Source organism: Agelaius tricolor, unplaced genomic scaffold (assembly GCF_023055355.1).
Source record: "Agelaius tricolor isolate 1412-34295 unplaced genomic scaffold, bAgeTri1.0.p SCAF_3, whole genome shotgun sequence".
In the NCBI taxonomy this organism is placed as follows: Eukaryota; Metazoa; Chordata; class Aves; order Passeriformes; family Icteridae; genus Agelaius; species Agelaius tricolor.
The window spans coordinates 34,857,268-34,874,985 of NW_027269263.1; the positions used below are offsets into that span (position 1 = coordinate 34,857,268).

The window sequence follows — 17,718 nt, forward strand, 5'->3', positions numbered from 1 at the left end:
GGAGATAACCATTAGACCTTAAGCATGTGTCCTTTTTATACCAACAGTGCCATCTCCTGTGAAAAATATTCAGGTCAGTGTTAAGACAGACACTATCCACGTTTCGTGGTCTTCTGGCTCTGGACATGTGGATCATTACAGGCTGCTGTTGCTGGATAATCATGTGCCAGTTCATGAGATTCACCAGGAAGGCTCCCTTACCTCCTACACCTTTTTAGGACTTACAGCAGGCCACCTGTATAACCTCTCTATCATAACCCAGGCTGCAGGATTGGAGAGCAGCAGTTTTCAAACAATCAGGACAGGTATGATTTCAGAATTTATCACAACAAAACAAGAAGCTAAGGCCATAACCTAATAGCATTATAGGACATATTTCAGAATAATATGTGATTTATGTTCCAAGTTAGAGACACCATAAGCTTATTTAATTCCCTAAGTTACCACTGCAACAACTTAGAGGCTAAAATGAAAGTAGAAAAAGTGTGAAAGGGAAGCAGAAAAAAAATGTAAAGTAGGTTAAGAATTGCAATATCAAATGGTGGTTTGGGTTGTTTGGGGTTTTTGTTTGCCTAGTTGGTGGGTTTAATATGGGTTTTTGGGGATTATCAGGATTTTTTTCTTTTCACAAAGAAATACTGATTCAAAGAATTAGAGTTATAGAATTTTTTTTTCCAGGAACATTTTTCGGGCTGGAGTTCTGTGGTCATAGAGATAATGATAAGATGACATCCTACTAGAGTCCAATGGTTAAAACACTTGTGTAGGGAAAAAATGGGTCATGCCTTTGTTCTCCTTAATTTCTGGGAAGAGTAAGATGCAATTTCTTTTACGGAAATCTTATCAAATGTGGTGGTTTTGCATGGGAGGCATTTAGGGAAGTGATTTTGGAAAGTGATGTGCACTGTGACCAGTCTTCACTGTTCAGCAAAATCATTCATACTCCACTTCATATAACTATTCAAAATCAAAACTTAACTATGGGAGTTTGGGAGGCAGCAGGTCTTATATGTTTTGTGGTAGTTGTATTTTATTCTCTTTCTTTTTTTAGCCCCAGCTGAAGTCTTAGATTTGATGGTGACTAACGATGGCAGTTTAGATGCTTTAAAAGTTAAGTGGAGAAGACCTTCAGGAAACCTCAATTTCTATAATATCACTCTGTCTCATCTTGGATCAGTTAAAGAAGTCAAAAGTGTACAGCCACCAGTCACAGAGACACAGTTTGACAAGCTGACTCCAGGACGTCTGTATCAGGTTACTGCCCGCACAATCAGTGGTGAGCTGTTCACCGATCGGATGGCAACTGGGAGGACATGTAAGTCTTCTGCTTCAGTAAGAACATTGTAACTAATTTTTGCCTACACTGGCCTTGTAGCAAATCATTGTAAGAGACAAAATTATTTGGATTCCGGGCAAAATGAGATTTAGAGCACAATATTGTTTCAGGAATACCCCCTGCTGACTCTGTGGCAACAGTTAATCTGACAGCCAAAAGCAGCTCCTGCATATCTTGGGAGCAGGCAACAGTTGTGAATTTTTGTTGGACTTCATAGTTGAGTGAGTCTGTTACAAAACTGTTGCATACTACTGCACTTCTGACCAACTTTGTTGTCTTGAATTCAGCTCAGCGTACTACATAAACTGATTTACATTATGGGGAAGTATGCATGTAGTCAAATTATTTACAGACTTTAAAGTAATTTTGCAAGGTCTAGTCTTATTCCTTCTTCCAGACAAATCTACAAACCAGAAATGATTATGTCTCAGATTTCTTTACTACAAGCAGCGTGGATTAACAAAGGCATGTGGCAGCTGAGATACAGCCGAGTTATGAGTTTTTTATCTTTCGATAAATAATTCTTCGAAGTAATAATTTTCTTTCAGGTATCTTTTGTATGAGTTCTGAACCTGAAAAATCCTTCATCATTCTCCCACAGTGTTACTGGCCCTAGAGGTGTGTCATCTCTTCCACACCAGTCTAACTTGAGCAAAAGTTAAATGGTAAAAAAAAAACTGAACTCGGTGAAGAATGCATAAATATCTAGTAGACTCCGAACCCAAAGGGAGAAAATGTGTATGTATGAGAGCAGAGTATTTGTTTTAGTACATATCTATTGTCTACAATTAAACATCTCATGTGAAAGTCACATCCTTGACATACCTGGCTGATACCCCATTCTCAGTGCAGGCTGGAAGAGCCCTAGAAGTCTTTCATGTCCAGAAAGTACAAAGCTGGACTAGTTTATATGCATGTCTGTTATGTTTGTTAAACCTACCATTAAAGTCCTTTAAGATTACCATTTCAATCTAAAGGGAGAACTTCAGGCCCTCATTTAACAACACTGATCCCCAGCTTTGTGACCTAGACCCTGTGCTTTCAAAGTTTAGGATTACAAATCCTATTTCCAAGGATGCTGATCATAAGCAATTCCTTCCTCTACCACAGACATCAAGAGCTTTGAAAACAGTCACTCCAGCAGAAGCTCTGTGGAGTAACGATATATTCATAAGTCCAGACTGTCAGGTCTACAGATGCTGAAGAGATTAGACTCTTGAGGTCCCTCTGTAATTCACTGAGAGAGCCAGGTGCCCAAGAACATAATACACATTGCTGTGTATTGAGAGGGTGCAGCAGAACCAGGCAAGAAATGTTGTAGTAAGAAATACAGACATCTCAGAGACTGAAACTTTGTGCCATTAGGGTATAATGATGTCCAGTCAGCCTGATAAGGCTGAACTTAATCTGTTATGATGTAAGTTCATCTGTGCTTCCTAACAATACACTGTGTGCTTTTATCCACTCACTCAGAAATTGAAACACATTTCCCATATTCACTGGCATATGGGAGTTCTAGGTCTGATAGCCAGCTATGCCCATGGGAAGTGAAACCGGTGAGTATTTTGTGATGCTAGTAAAGAGGTTTCAATCCTCTGCTACTAATTGATCCTACTGATCAATTAAATATTAACTAAGCTAGATAAAGCATAAGAACATGATGCTAGCCTTGTAGTTATGTAGCTAATACTTGTGGATGGTCTCAGGGCTCCAGTGCTGATCTCTGAGTATCTTAACATGAAGCTTACAGGTATCCTGTCCTAAGGGTCTGCATCTGCCCTCTAATCTCTGCTTGGTCTGGCTAATATTTAATTATTCCATGAAAATCAGAAATCTTCAGTGTTCCAATGTGACCTGCAGGAGCATACAGTTAGACAGGAGAAGGTTAGGCTTGTAAATTCAGGATCCTTGAAATACAGGACAGGATGGAGTGGATGCTTTAATAGACCAGTGTCTTAACCGCAGTGCCTTTTACAGTTGGGAGGAATTAGGGCATACAAGGTGGAAGAATCTATTTCTGTGAAAGAAGTCATTAGGCTTTGCATTTCTGCTGCTGGTACCAGAATTGGGCTGATAGAGATTGAAGTTTGAATGTTAGCAGTGAAAAATTGATAGTTTCTAAGTGAGCTTAAGTGCAGGAAACAACAGGGAACCTGACTGAAAACTGCAAGGGGCATCCAAGAAGTGTACAGGGGTGCCCTAAGACGGGCTGCCCATTTCTGATGTCAGAAACCAGCAGGAAAATAAGTGAGTGGTTTTTGTGGGGAAGAGTAAAAATTGTGTTTAAAATGAAAGCCAACCTTTGCAACAAGATAACTCACATTGCTCTAGCTAGTCCAAACGCTCGTACAATAGCTGTGCTGCGAGACAGGTTTTGCCAGTACATTTACATCTCACCAGAAATACCCCACTTCAGAATTGCTTTTTTGCTTTCTCTTTCTCCAGTTCCCCAGAAAGTTTTGGAGCTGCAGGCGGGTGCTAGTGGCTGGCCGCGGTCTCTGCGAGTGACCTGGGTGCCCCCTGCGGGAGACTGGGAGAGGTACCACCTGCTCCTGTGGAACCGCTCAGCCCTGGTGCTCAACACCACCCTCGGCAAGGACAGCACCGAGTACCTCGTCCGTGATGTGGGCCTCATCCCAGGCAGGGAGTACAGCGTGGAAGTCATTGTGGAGAGCGGCGATTTGCAGAGCAAGACGAGTTGCACAGGAAGAACAGGTCAGCATGCTTGTCCAGGCACTGTGAGAGTGCAAAGTGTTCAGCTCTGTGGGCAATGGAAGAGTACTTGGGAATCCGCAAATTAATTTCACTATTAATACAGTAAAAAGGAGCTCCCTTTGTAAACTACTGAGATAATTTTAGCAGCTCTGTGAAAACTTTCGGGATTACTTTTGTAGTAAATGTTGTGTTAGTGAAAACTATGGGAACTATATCGCGATTCTGTCATGACTCAGGTGTTACATTACATGTTCATTTCACTGCTATCTTTTGTAGCTAATTGTAGGGCACCCTATAAAGGTCTTAAAGAAAGCACTCTGGGCCTTCCTGTATTGTTCATCAGTATGTTTCTTTGCCAGTCTGTGTAAAGAATATTAACCATATGGTGAAAGTGTATCTTAGTATGGCTGTCCTTTAACATCCCAGTTCTTATTTTTGTGCTCCATAAAGAAAATGGCTTAGTTTGTTCAAGCCTTTGTTCCCAAAGGAAACCGATATACCCTGCAGGGACATGAGTGGAATTCTTTTGCAGTGTGTTAGTCAAAGCCGCATCTGATTTGCTTCAAACTTAAAAAATAATTCTTATATAATTGTTAGAATTTCTGCTCAGTGAATGCAGAATAAGTGCAATTCAGAGGAAAGGAAGACTTGGAGTAGGAATAACAGGCAAGGCTCAAGCCTTACTTGACTGAAAAATGTCAGATAGGAGAGTGCCATTCTACTTTATCCTCACCCTTCCTGCAGCCTGCCTTTTCTACTATACCCTTACCTGTCATTCCCCGAGAACTTAATTTTGTTAATTTTGCGAAACAGAAAGACCCATAGAAGCTAAAGAACTGAAGCTTTCTCTAACTTGTAGCAAACTTGATCAGAGAAAGATACAGTCTCATCTTCCTTATTTTGACATATGTTGCAACTAATTTAACCTTATGGTGTTACTTTTAATTGGCTCAGCTAAGTGATTAATAGTTGGACCCAATGATTTTAGAGGTCTTTTCCAACCTAAGTGATTCTATGATTCTGTGATTAAAACATGGTCCGTTTAATAATATCCAGCAATGGGTGTATCATGACTGTGTTTGACCTAGTGAGGTGCATAATGTGTCTGTTATGAAGTACAGGTATTAGGCCATGTTGTGGTTGTCAGTTTTCAGTTTTTTCTTACATTAACCCACAGACTTGGAAAGTGAGTTATATTTCAATGTGACAGGGACAAAATCAGATCAGGGACTATATTGCGCAAGACGTGCTTGCTGGGTATGCAGGCACAGACACACATGAACACACAGAGAAATTCACTGATCAAATTCTTGCTTTTATGCCCCTCTAGGTTTGAAGTGTCTCTCAGCTTGACTTAGGTATAAATCAATGCAAAATCAATGTCACTCTGACCCTATAATTTGCATCCTTGTTTGTTAGAAGTACATTGTTGTAGGTCTGATTTATAGTACAAATGCCTTATATCCCTGTTCAGCACCTAGAGTTCAAGAGGAAGTTCGCTGACTTCCCTGTGTTTCCATTTGCACTAAAATATATATCCTGGTGTAAGTTTAAACCTAAGCATTACAGCCATAGTGCATTGCTGAAGTCTGCTGCTAACAGTCCTTCACTGGATGAGGGGCACAAATACTAGATTTGTAACGATGGCTTCCTAGAAAAAGGTAAAGAATCTCCACTTGATTGCAGATACTCTGTTGCTGTCACATTTCTGTCTTACAGAACACATTTCTTACAACAGCTTGAGATAGGACATGTGTGCTCACCACACAGTTCTGTTCTTGTTGTCGTATCTGTGTGCTTTTCCAGCTCCAGAGCCTGTTCTCCAACTCCGTGTGAAGCATGCTAATGAAACTTCACTTAGTGTCATGTGGATGACCCCTGTTGCAGAATGGGACAGCTATGTGGTTTCCCTGGAAGTCAGTGAGCTCCCTATTGTAAAAAAAGGACTTGCAAAAGAAGCTAAGGAATTCACTTTCACTGACTTGATACCTGGAAGGAAATACACAGCAATCATCACTACCATTAGTGGGACTTTAAGCAACTGGACTTCAGTAGAAGGAAGAACAGGTATCATCTTATCAAACTGTTTTAATCTTTATTTCTGTCAACCATTAACAATTTTCTTTTTGCTTTGCAGTGAACTTAATTAACTCGGTGTCTAAATCTCAAAAGTCTTGATCTTATGTTTGTTTCCTCAGTAAAAAAAGTTACATGTCTGAGTCTCTAATTTCTGACTGTCAGTTATCTTGCTGTATTTATTCAAGATGTTTGGAAAATAGATGTGTAAAACAGATTTCTGAAATCTGTTTCCTGGCAAAACAGATTTCTGAAATATTATGTCATATCTAGTCAATCTACATTAGCACAAGACTCCATTTAAGAAGAACCATTTTCATTGTGTATTTTCAGGAGGGTCACTTCCTTGATGCAAAGCATCCATCATCTGGGAAAAAGAGAAACATCACCACACAGGAAAATGTTACTTTAGGGGGAACATTCCAAGGTTGACAGACACAAGGTCACATATGTGAACTTGAAGATGTGTTTCTAATCTTTTTGCTCTTCTGATTTCAGAATATGTGTTTGTTACTGAGGATGATGACTGTGTCACAAGGAAGGTCCCATTCTCACCCCTGCAGGGTGCTGATTTTGTGCACACGTGCAAGTTTTAAACCATACAGGTTGCTTTACTCGGCTTAAGCACTGACTTAAACATTCTCCAGTGCAAGCAAAGTTTTAAAATGTAGCTCTGGCCTTGCACAGCACAGGGAAAAATAAGCTGCTTGTGTTTGAATCGAAGCATTCCTAGGGTTGATGGTGGTCCTTACTTAAATTTTATAACTCCTTCCAAGGCCTGAGAAGTTTAGCTTATACTTCGATTTCTCTGTTATGTTATTAGATAGCTGGAATTTCACTTCCATCTGACTTATACCCCTTTAGGGGACCTATTCAACCATAAAGGTCCCACTTCACTAGTATGAGTCAATGCTTGAAAACACATCAGGCACTGATTGTGTGTCAATATTACATTCAAAGTTAGTTATAAAGAACAAACATTATTTAGCTAGAACACAGGTTTTAATAAGCATTCCAAACCTCTGAATCTTCCTTGCAGCAGGACAGCTTACTAGGCTTAAAAATATTGCTGTAAACATGACAGAAGTAGGCCTTACTTGCAAAGAGCACTGAAATGAGCATTTAGCACAGAAATATGACATTTTAGTGTCTTGTTGGAGCTAATGTTATGAGAACATTATAAAACTGGAAGGATTTTTGATCGAGTTTTTTGTCAACTTTGCATTTTCTTCAGCTTTGTGCCTAACTTTCTAGCTTTTGTTAATGATTACTAAACCAGTACTATGTGTGCAAAAAGGCTGATAAAAAACAAGAGCGGAAGAGTGCATTCACATTTTATAAAGTTAGAGTCTTCTTTATTTCAGTTGTACTTGGTCATGTAAAAAGAAATCTTTAGAAGTATTTGTATTTCCTTGCTTTGACCAAATATTGTCAAACCAAATTAAAAAAGAGGATTGGGTGTAAAATTTGTGCTACATATTACATTCCTTTGTTATTTCTTGATCCTTTTTGGTCTTGCTAAGTTCATGAGCTTATGCTTAGATAAATGTTATGTTTGTTTAACAATTCATCTTTTGATGCTATAAAAGTTGCTATCCTGCAGATCTTCTTACATAAAAAGTTAAACCATAACCATGTATTTCCGTTATCCTCAAAATTAAAGGGTCTGACACAGCATAGATGACTGTGCCTGAGGTATTCTTCAAACAAGTTTGCCATTTATTAGAAATTAAAGATTGGGAATGGGAGAGGAAAGGGAAAATTAAAGGCACAGGCTATATTTGAAGTAGTCATCAAAAACCCTGAATGATTTCCTAAATGGATGGCTTTTATTTAATGGTATTCATAAAATGCCATCTCTTCCAGTTCCCTGATCTTGAATCATTTTCATCTGTCTGAGAAAAGTTGTGCTAAAGGCTGAAAGACCTTTCTCTGTCTTAGTTAGTTTCCCATAGACCACATCCCAGACAGGAAGCAGTCCCCAGTTAAAGTATTTTTAGTCCTGTTGAGTCTGGCTGCAAATTGGAATGTTCTTTTGATGCACTTCCTCAGTGTGACTAAACTTGTGTTCTTTGGGGGATTCTGTTTTGTTTTATTTTGTTTCTCCTCAGTAACAGTATGACAATTTCCTTTTCAGTGCCAGCCCAAGTGACAGGTCTGACTGTGTCAAGTCAGGGATCAACCAACAGCTTGTTCACCAACTGGACAAGAGCACTGGGAGATGTAGACTCATACCAAGTGCTACTGATTCATGAGAATGTTGTCATTAAAAATGAAACTGTTCCCAGTGAAACTAACAGATATCATTTCTATGCCCTGAAACCTGGAGGACTCTATTCAGTTGTTGTCACCACTGTCAGTGGAGGAATATCTTCAAGGCAAACAATTGCAGAGGAAAGAACAGGTAAAAAGGAAAACACTCCAGCACACTTTTTGATAGTTGAATTTATCTAAGAGAATGGTCTTGTGTTTAAGCCACCACACTGAGAATTCAGAAAAACAGGAATTTCATCCGTACAGCTCCATATGTGCACACTGTCATGCAGATTTGTGTAAATACAGCTTTAGAGAGCTAACTGCTCTCAGTGCAGTGGGAACTCTACAGCAGGATCACTCTGTAACAAAGACAAAAGTATGCCCTGAGAGTAATGAGCAACTGTCTGGGCAAATCACTCCTTGGAAGGGACTTTCTTGTTCCATTGGCTATGTGGTGGTGGTGTAGTATGATTGCTCCTTACTTATGTGTGCCAAGAACCTGCCTAGAGGTGGTAGGGTGAATTTGTGTCTCAGTTTCTCACAACTCATTCTTTTTCTTTAATCCAGCATCAAAGAATGTCCACCAGGGCTAATTAGTTATTATGGGGTCCTTTTGTACTTCGTAGAACAAGATTTACTGTTGCATCAAATTCTTTAGGTTTAAAGAGTCATGAAATGTAATACTAGTTCTGTGGATATTTAGAGGGAAAATTTGGCAACATAGTGCAATTTTACCTGTAATGTGAATTTGGCAAAGGCCAGGCATTTTGCAGTTTTCTGCAATGTTCTCCTTGAAAACCACTATTTTCAGGTGAAAAGGCAAAACAAGCCTGAAAAAAAATGGAGAAGAATAATACTAAAAGGCTTAAAGTAGAGTAGTGTCTTTTGTAAAATCATGGTGGGAGGGGGATTGACTCTGACAGCTGTTGGCCAGCCCCTCTGCTGAGATAAGTAAGTTCAGTCCAACAGAGTCCAGTTAAAATTTGGAAGTTCATTATGTCTAAGTTCTGTCCCTGCAAAAACTGAATTTTGTACCTGAGTGATGATAGTTCTGGCAATGCAGAGCCTTTAAGCTCACCTTGCTGGCTTGAAAAACAAGTGGTATTCGTGTTTTGTCCACTAGGCGTCAGAGAACCCACTGGAAATGAAACATTCAGCTGTAGGCCTCAGCCTCTTACCAGCCTCACCAGTTATTGTCGTTACTGAGGAATGGCAATTTGAGAGGATAACTCAGCTTCTAGGATTTTAGAAATGCTGGGATCAGGCCACCAAGGACAATTTCCTTCACTGTATTTAAAAAAGGAGATGAATGTTGCTGAGAGGCAGTCAGTGCAGAACTTCTCAGGAGTCCCAGACTGCTTATTTTGCAGAGGATGGCATTACAGGGATACTCACAACAATAAAAATTGGCTAGTAAATGCTTTTTTTGTTTGTTTTTTCCTCTGTATTGCACAGTTCCTTCCAGCGTGACTGGAGTAACAGTAAATAACTCAGGTCGGAGTGACTACCTCAGTGTTTCTTGGCTGCCAGCTTCTGGAGACGTAGACAGTTATTTGGTAACACTCTCTCATGATGACAAGATTGTTCAGACTCTCACCATTTCCAAATCATTCAGTGAATGCTCCTTCAGCAGCCTTACTCCTGGGACACTTTACGATGTGATGATAACCACCAAGAGTGGAAAGTATGAAAACTACTCCCTCAGCCAGGAACGAACAGGTAAAGAGAGGCTCTGGGCAAGTACAGTCACTGTAAACATTGTTCTGTTGGTAATGGCTAATGTTGGTAATGGCCATTACCAATGATTTATCAATAGCTGACCAAACTGGGATGCATGACTAGGGGTTGGAGGGTCAAGCCATGAAATTACAGCTTTATAGACTTCGTTTTATTCTTATGCCCCTGTTGCTGCTTTGTTTCATGCAAAAATACTTTAGCATGAATGAAAGAAATGTCAGTCCTTATGAGTCAACAGAAATAATGTGTCAGTTTTGTCTCAAATGTGTTGTCCTGCCCTTAATGCCTCTATGTGGCCCTTCAAGTATATCCTGCAGAGCATCTCCTCAGAAAGTTACTCAGGCACTGAAAGAACAGAGAAGGATAGGCTAATTAGTAAAATATTAGTGAGGTGTCACTCATCATGAGTAACACCCATGTCAATTGGTTTTGGTAATGTAACACATGTATCTATGGTTTTGGTCATGCAATTTTCAAGGATATTATAACAGGAATAGAGAAATCTCAGAAAAAGATGGCAATAATGATGGAGGACCTTTTAAAACTTTCTCAAAAATGGAAAAAAATTAGACTTTACACTTGGTAAACCAGTAAAACAAAAGAAAGATTGTAAAGGATGTTAAAATAACAAAGAGTATCAAGTTGGTGCAATTTTAGTCTTCTCATGATCTAAGTGAAAATCCAAGGAACAGCCACAAAAAGATGAGAACCAAATTTTGGATCAGTGTTTGTCTGTGGAACTCACTACTCTTCAAAAAATGGAGCAAGTTCCATAAGACCAAAAATTAGAAAGGCAAACAATTTTATTGTCATAAGATGTAAAGCAGCCTGGAAAGTGCAGCTACTACTTTATTACTTAAATCCACATTGTTGTTTTTTCGCAACTTCCTCACAAAAGTCTGCTAACTACCACAAATACAGCTCTCTGCCACAACTCTGGTAACTTCAGGAAGTTTCTGCTCTTTTTTTTCTTTCAGTCCCTTCAAGTGTCCAGGGACTTACTGTCAGCAATTCAGCCAGAAGTGACTACTTGAAGGTGTCCTGGTTACATGCATCTGGATATTTTGATAATTATGAAGTGACCATCAGGAACAACAATGATTTCATCCAAACAAAAAGTGTCCCAAAGGATGAAAATGAATGTGTGTTCACCAGTCTGGTCCCAGGAAGGCAGTACAGTGTCACGGTCAGCACAAGGAGTGGGACATACGAAACCAGTGAAAGAGTCTATGGCAGAACAAGTAAGTAAGCACCCTGGAAACATTCTGAGACAACCCAGGGTATTTTTTTTTTTTATTTACCAAACCCAGGAACAAAAATCTCATATGATTTTTAACATAGAATGTTGACTCTGACTCTTTGAATGTGTATTATTTCAAATAATACAAGAAAGCAGTATTTAGTTTATTACCAGTGTTTATGTTACAAACAAGCAAAAAGTGAGAGACCTGTGCTGTTCAATTGGAAAGCAAATCTTGAAACAGTAAAAGCCAAAAAAAACCAGTTATACAATTTTCCACATGAGCTTAGTATTTATCATTAAATTATGCCAGAATGTACTAAATTGTTTTCTCTGGTCATGGAAATAGATAGGACAGAAGATAGACTAGACCTCAGTCTATTCAAACTACCCCAAGCACTGGAATTGGAGAGCATGGGATAAGAGTGGTAAGGTGGCTGGCTGGGAGCTAGCAGGGATTCAGGTGCAATCTTCACCTTGCACCATATGTGAGTTAAGAAGCCATGCTGAGAAACTCAGTTTATTAACAAAGATGTAGCATGGGGCAAAAATAACTCATCTGTGTCTGGCACAAGTTGGAAACTGGATTGTGGTGCTGCATCACACAGATGGATTGCCTTGACTTGGCACTAGCTCAGGCCTCTTTTCTCTGTCTTTGTTGTACGTGCAGATCTTACTCAGTTTTTGTTGGCTAGGTGAACTCTCTGCAGGCTACATTATTATTTATTTCTTATTTTTATGCTGATAAATTGTGGACATCTGTTCTGAAATGGGACTTTCCAGTGTTAGATGGGGTGTAAACTACCCAAATAAGTGCAATCTACTGCTTTCTCAAGGGAACTGCATGAAGAATTGTAGCTCAGAAGGATGACTTCAGAGCTACTAGCTTTTTGCTGTGATCTCTTAGTAAGTACTGAGAAGTTTCCCATTTTTCTTCTCACTTCTTCAGTGCCAGAGTCAGTGAAGGAACTGACTCTTAGTAACAGAAGCACAGAAGATCTGCAGGTAACTTGGTCAAAGGCTGAGGGGGATGTTGATAAGTATGAGATTCAGCTCCTCTTCAATGATATGAAGATCTTCCCACCCATTTTCCTTGAGAACACCATTGAGGAGTATTGGTTCACAGCTCTGACTCCAGGACGTCTATACAAGATTCTTGTTTTGACCATCAGTGGAGATGCACAGCGTGCTACTTTCATAGAAGGCCTGACAAGTAAGAAATAATGTGGTATTTAAAATGTGTTTAGGCTTTTCTAGAATGAACCACTCAAAATCAAGGGTGAGCCATGATTATATTCAAGTTTATGTAACACTGGCTCAGAGACAGCAGATCTCATTGAAAATCACCCTAGCCAACACCCATGCTTAATAAAAAAGTGTCGCATTTACTAACACTTGATTGTTGGCAGACAATCTGATTTGTATTGAGATGTCAGCATTTAGGTTTCTGCTATTCCCATGCATGCCAGTTGTTTGCTTAGTGTCTCTAGTTAAATCACTTACTTATTTTGCACCTCTGTTTACCTACCTGAAGTGAATGATTGAGATAATGATGGAGAAATTACTAACTAACTGAGGGTACCTAAAGAGCCTTCATTTTTTGAGGTGATTTTAAGGCATGATATGGACAAGAGGGAGATTACACATAGAACTGTGTTTCTAATAATCCCACACAAATGTTTACAACTTTACTTATGTTTACCCATGAATGACATTATTTGTACCTGTAAATGATCTTTCTCTTTTGAATCACTTTTTTGTGGCCATAAAATAGGTAGAAATTAGGAAGCCTGAGTCAAACAGGAAATTTGTGAGCAGGTGCCTTTTTGTTCCCTGTTTTTTTCCAGTTCCAAGCAAGGTCCGAAACATTCATGTGTCACCTAATGGCATGACAAACAGTCTGAAAGTGAGCTGGACCCCTGGAGGTGGAGATGTTGATTCCTACACAGTGACTATATTTCAACAAAACCATCAACTTGACTCTCAGAGTGTCTCCAAACACATCTCTGAGCACATGTTTCACAAGTTGGAAGCTGGGGAGCAGTACCGGGTGTTGGTGCAATCTAACAGTGGCACCTTGCACAACAGCTTAGCTGCTTTTGGGAGAACAAGTATGTTTTGCTTGAGACGACGAGAAAGTTGCATTTTATCTTCCCATAGACTGACCCTTGTTTGATAATGTTTAATAATGTTTATGAATGTACCATAGGGCATGGGGACATTCACACTCATGGGAAGTTTTTATCTCAAAGCATGAGTCATGATGTTGGCATGGATCTGTTAATACCAGTGAGATGTGTCATTTCAGTTGCTTTACCTGGGTGAATGTGCATGGAATTCTAGTCCAGCCCAGTGTCTTCCTTCATAGGATGAATGCAGTTCCATCCCTCTCATTTCCTATGCCTGTACCCATCTGACACATACATCCACTCCATGTAGGCAAGTATTGTGTTCTAGCCGAGCCTATTGCATGGTCAAGGCTTGTTAGACAACATATTGCCCCAGTGTCCAGGGTGTCAGAACATACAAAACAATGCAATACCTTGTTTTTAATGTATCCTCTCTCTTTAGCACTTGCATTTGTTATCTATGGCCTTGACTTTTGTGCAGCAGCTGCTGGCTAACATTTTCTATTCTGGGCTACTATTTTGCACCAATTTACCACTCCTTTAGTTTTCATATTCCTTTCTTAACTGTTTCAGTTGGTTCATTTCACTCTCCTTCTCCATCTTTTCATGATAGTCTGTATATATCTGTTGCTTCTCCATTCCCGGTTCAGATATCCATGATGCTCTGTAACTTCATCTGTTTGTATTTATGTCTAAGAATTAGTTGTTTACATAAACATATGCACAGACATTTCTTTTCCCATGAGTGAACCTGAAAACATATAGAGTTATGTTCTGTTAATTACTTTATTCAGATTTGTATATTGAATGGTCTGTATTTCACCTGGTAATATCCTGCCTTTAATTGTTGCTTCCAGTTCCAGCCTCTGTCCAGGAATTATTAGCCCATCATGCATACAGCAGTCATTCCTTGTTAGTAACCTGGCAGAAAGCTCCTGGTGTAGCCGAAAGATACGACATTCTTCTCTTGAGCGAGCAAGGAATCCTCCTGAGTAACAAATCAGAGCCAGCTACTGCCAAACAACACAAATTTGAAGATTTACTAGCTGGCAAGAAGTATAAAATACAAGTTTTGACAGTCAGTGGTGGACTCTTCAGTAAGCGTGCAGAAACTTTTGGCCGAACAGGTAATTAGAACATCTTGGTTTACTTATGTTTCCCTCAGTCAGATATCATTAAATACATGAACCATCTGTGTATTTTGATTCTACAAAGATTCTGGTAAGGTACAGACTCTGGATGTTTATGCATCATTTTTCCTAATTCATGCTTTGTATGTGAATCTGAACTTAATTATCATAATATTGTGACCATGGCTCATAATAAGGATATTAAACCAAAATGCTGAATGCTTCCCTCTGTCTTTTGTGGATATACCTGAATGCTTTATTGTCATCAAGTTTTTAATTCACAGTCTCAAGGTTCTTAGTCTGGGATTTGATGTGAATACACACTTCTAAATTCAAGGCCAAATCTTGCTTGCAGTCCTTACTGATTTATAGCTTCTAGTAGAAGATAATGGACAGTTCTCTGTAAGCATGGTCTAGAGAATCAGGCCTTCTGGGAAATAAAAATACTGTATTGGAGAGACTCAATGGCATTTCATAAAAGCTCTCCTCTTGTTTCTGACAGTTGCTGTTGATATTACTTAGCTACTTGTGGCTTAATTGAAATGTGTTACAGCCATGAGCTTATTAAAGGTTCAGCTTAGTGCCTAGACTCTGATATGTACTCTTACCTTCTTTTCAGTTCCAGCAGCTGTTACAAATCTGAAAGTCACAGAGAACACCACTGACCGACTGTCCTTCAGCTGGACCACCTCTCAAGGGGAGCTCGATTCGTATGACATCTTCCTGTACAATCCAGACAAGTCCCTTCATGACAGGATTTCAGGAGAGAAGCATCTCCAGCAGTGTTCGTTCCAGAACCTGCATCAAGGCAGGATGTATCGAATGGTCATTGTTACACACAGTGGAAACCTCTCTAATGAGTCATCTGTCTATGGAAGAACAGGCAAGGACATCTAAGAAAACTATCTGTCTCCAGTGTAGTGCTCATGGGGGATACCAGTGAGCTGGTCTGAGTCTGATGCTCACACTAGATTAGAGCAACTATTAGAAGTATCCAAATCGTGTCTAATATGTAAAAAGCATTAGATATACGAAAAGATAAATTCTGAATGATGGAGTTACAGCAGGAAAAATGAAAAGCCCTACAACAGTTCCCAGGAGCTCATGTCAGAAGAAAGACATCCCAGTGTACGCTCCCTAAGCAGGAAAATGGCTGTCTCCCATCCTAAAAGCAATATTGGCCTGAGTGGAAAAAGCAAAAAGGCAAAGCAAGTAGGGTTAATAGGATAGCCAGTCTACCAGTGAAATAAAACTTGTTTCCCATGGGAAGCTCTGGCTGCAGCTCTGTGTTTGTTCAGCCACATGTGGGAAGCGGCTTTCTAAGCAGCTCTAGCAGCTGTGGCATTCTGTGTAACCTTTCTTTATTCTCCTGCGGCACCATATAGGAACCCATCTGTGGGACTACGTCTGCAAGTAGGTGCGATTTTTCAGCTACCTCAGAAATGGGTGTTTCCAAATACTGACTAGGAAAAAGCTGCTTCATATTTGCAAAACTGTCCATTATAAACATTGCAACCTCTTTTGGTAACAGTGGCAATTCAAAATAGTAAAGGAAGCATCTGAGATATGCTTTATGCTTTTCAGCCAGCTGTGGTGGTTGTCTGGTTTATAAAATTACTATCATTACAGGACAGATATAAGGTCTGCTTGACCTTTTTGCTTCTTCTCACCCAAAGGATGTTCTACATAAAGTAATATTCATTCCTTCTTTTTTTCAGTACCAGCCCCAGTTGTTGGTCTCAAGGCATCCAACCGAAACATGACAGACAGTCTGTGGTTCACTTGGGGTCCAGCAGCAGGAGATGTTGACTTCTATGAGCTGAATCTTTACAACCCAAATGGGACACAGAAAGAAACTGAGCAAATGAAAGATCTGGAAGAGTGGCATTTCCAGGGGCTTGTTCCTGGCAGAAAGTATACTTTGGTCGTGGTGACTCACAGTGGTGAGCTGACCAACACAGCAAATGCTGAAGGAAGAACAGGTATGGGATTTTTTTTTTTGTCCCATCTGTTTGAATTCATTAGTTCACAACTATGCAACAGACTTGTTCTGAGGGAGGATTTATTATGAGTCATTGAAGGTATAAAGATGACGGATAACCTTAAGAGCATTAAAACAATGGAATGTGAAAGAAAAGCAGTCAGCGCTGTTTTTCTTTCAAAGGCTCAGGAATATTTTACAACTGTGAAAGTCACCATCATCAGCACAGGTGCAGTAACGGGCTTTGTATATCAGATAATACAAACTACTTTGTGATGCATGAAGAAAATAAAATAATCCATGTTTCATTTTATTTGTCTTGTGTAAAAATTTGTTAAGAATCTCTTTTTCTTCTCTCCTTTTTTCCCCCCTTTCTGCATAGCACCCAGGCCTCCTAACACTGTGTCATTTACCGATGTTGCAAACACTTCTTTATCAATCACTTGGCTGGGTCCTCCAGACTGGACAGACTATGATGATTTTGAGGTGCAGTGGCTTCCAAAGGATCCCCTCACAGTATTCAATCCCTACAGCAGCAGCAAATCTAAAGTACGCATCATCTATGGCCTGCGACCAGGGAGGCTCTATGAGTTCAGAGTCAGAACTGTCAGTGGCGACAGCTGGAAGACATACAGCCAGTCACAGTCTGCAACTGTGAGAACAAGTAAGTAAAAATTTCCCTTGCACCCTAACACTCAGCTGAAGAAGATGCAAAACTGTAAAATATTACGAATTCCTTCTGCAATCAGTAATTTCCATTAATAAATTCATGAATGACAGTGATGAATTCAGCTAGATTCTAAGCTCTTGCTGTGTGCAAGGTCAGCTGTTTAAAGACTGATAATGGACATACATTTATAATCTTCACATCCAGAGTCAAGCTGTTTGGTTGCAGAGACTGAATCAGTCTGTTTCAGGGGTAAAATAAGGTTGAATATCCAAACTTCTCTGATAGTAGTATATTGAAATAATCATGTTTCTGAATGGTAAGACAGGAGGGATGAAAGAAACTGTGCTGTACTAGATTTGAAACTGGAATCAGTGTTTCACTGCTCTGCATTTCTGCCCATGTCTGTGAATCTGTTTCATCTCTAGCTGTCTCTAGCAACTTCAGTAAA

General features: G+C 39.7%; 1 protein-coding gene across 2 annotated transcripts in view; it reads left to right on the top strand.

Annotated features, from left to right (window-relative positions):
• The window catches only part of LOC139588281 (receptor-type tyrosine-protein phosphatase beta-like), a 47,759-nt gene that overhangs the window by 8,206 nt on the left and 21,835 nt on the right, over nucleotides 1-17,718 (top strand). For both annotated transcript variants that reach the window (XM_071423430.1, XM_071423431.1), the window contains exons 4-16: nucleotides 48-305; nucleotides 1,052-1,315; nucleotides 3,782-4,051; nucleotides 5,858-6,118; nucleotides 8,265-8,531; nucleotides 9,839-10,102; nucleotides 11,098-11,361; nucleotides 12,310-12,573; nucleotides 13,208-13,471; nucleotides 14,347-14,616; nucleotides 15,239-15,502; nucleotides 16,338-16,601; nucleotides 16,983-17,264. In XM_071423430.1, coding sequence (XP_071279531.1) covers nucleotides 48-305; nucleotides 1,052-1,315; nucleotides 3,782-4,051; nucleotides 5,858-6,118; nucleotides 8,265-8,531; nucleotides 9,839-10,102; nucleotides 11,098-11,361; nucleotides 12,310-12,573; nucleotides 13,208-13,471; nucleotides 14,347-14,616; nucleotides 15,239-15,502; nucleotides 16,338-16,601; nucleotides 16,983-17,264 — 3,456 coding nt within the window. The remainder of the gene's footprint in view (nucleotides 1-47; nucleotides 306-1,051; nucleotides 1,316-3,781; nucleotides 4,052-5,857; nucleotides 6,119-8,264; nucleotides 8,532-9,838; nucleotides 10,103-11,097; nucleotides 11,362-12,309; nucleotides 12,574-13,207; nucleotides 13,472-14,346; nucleotides 14,617-15,238; nucleotides 15,503-16,337; nucleotides 16,602-16,982; nucleotides 17,265-17,718) is intronic.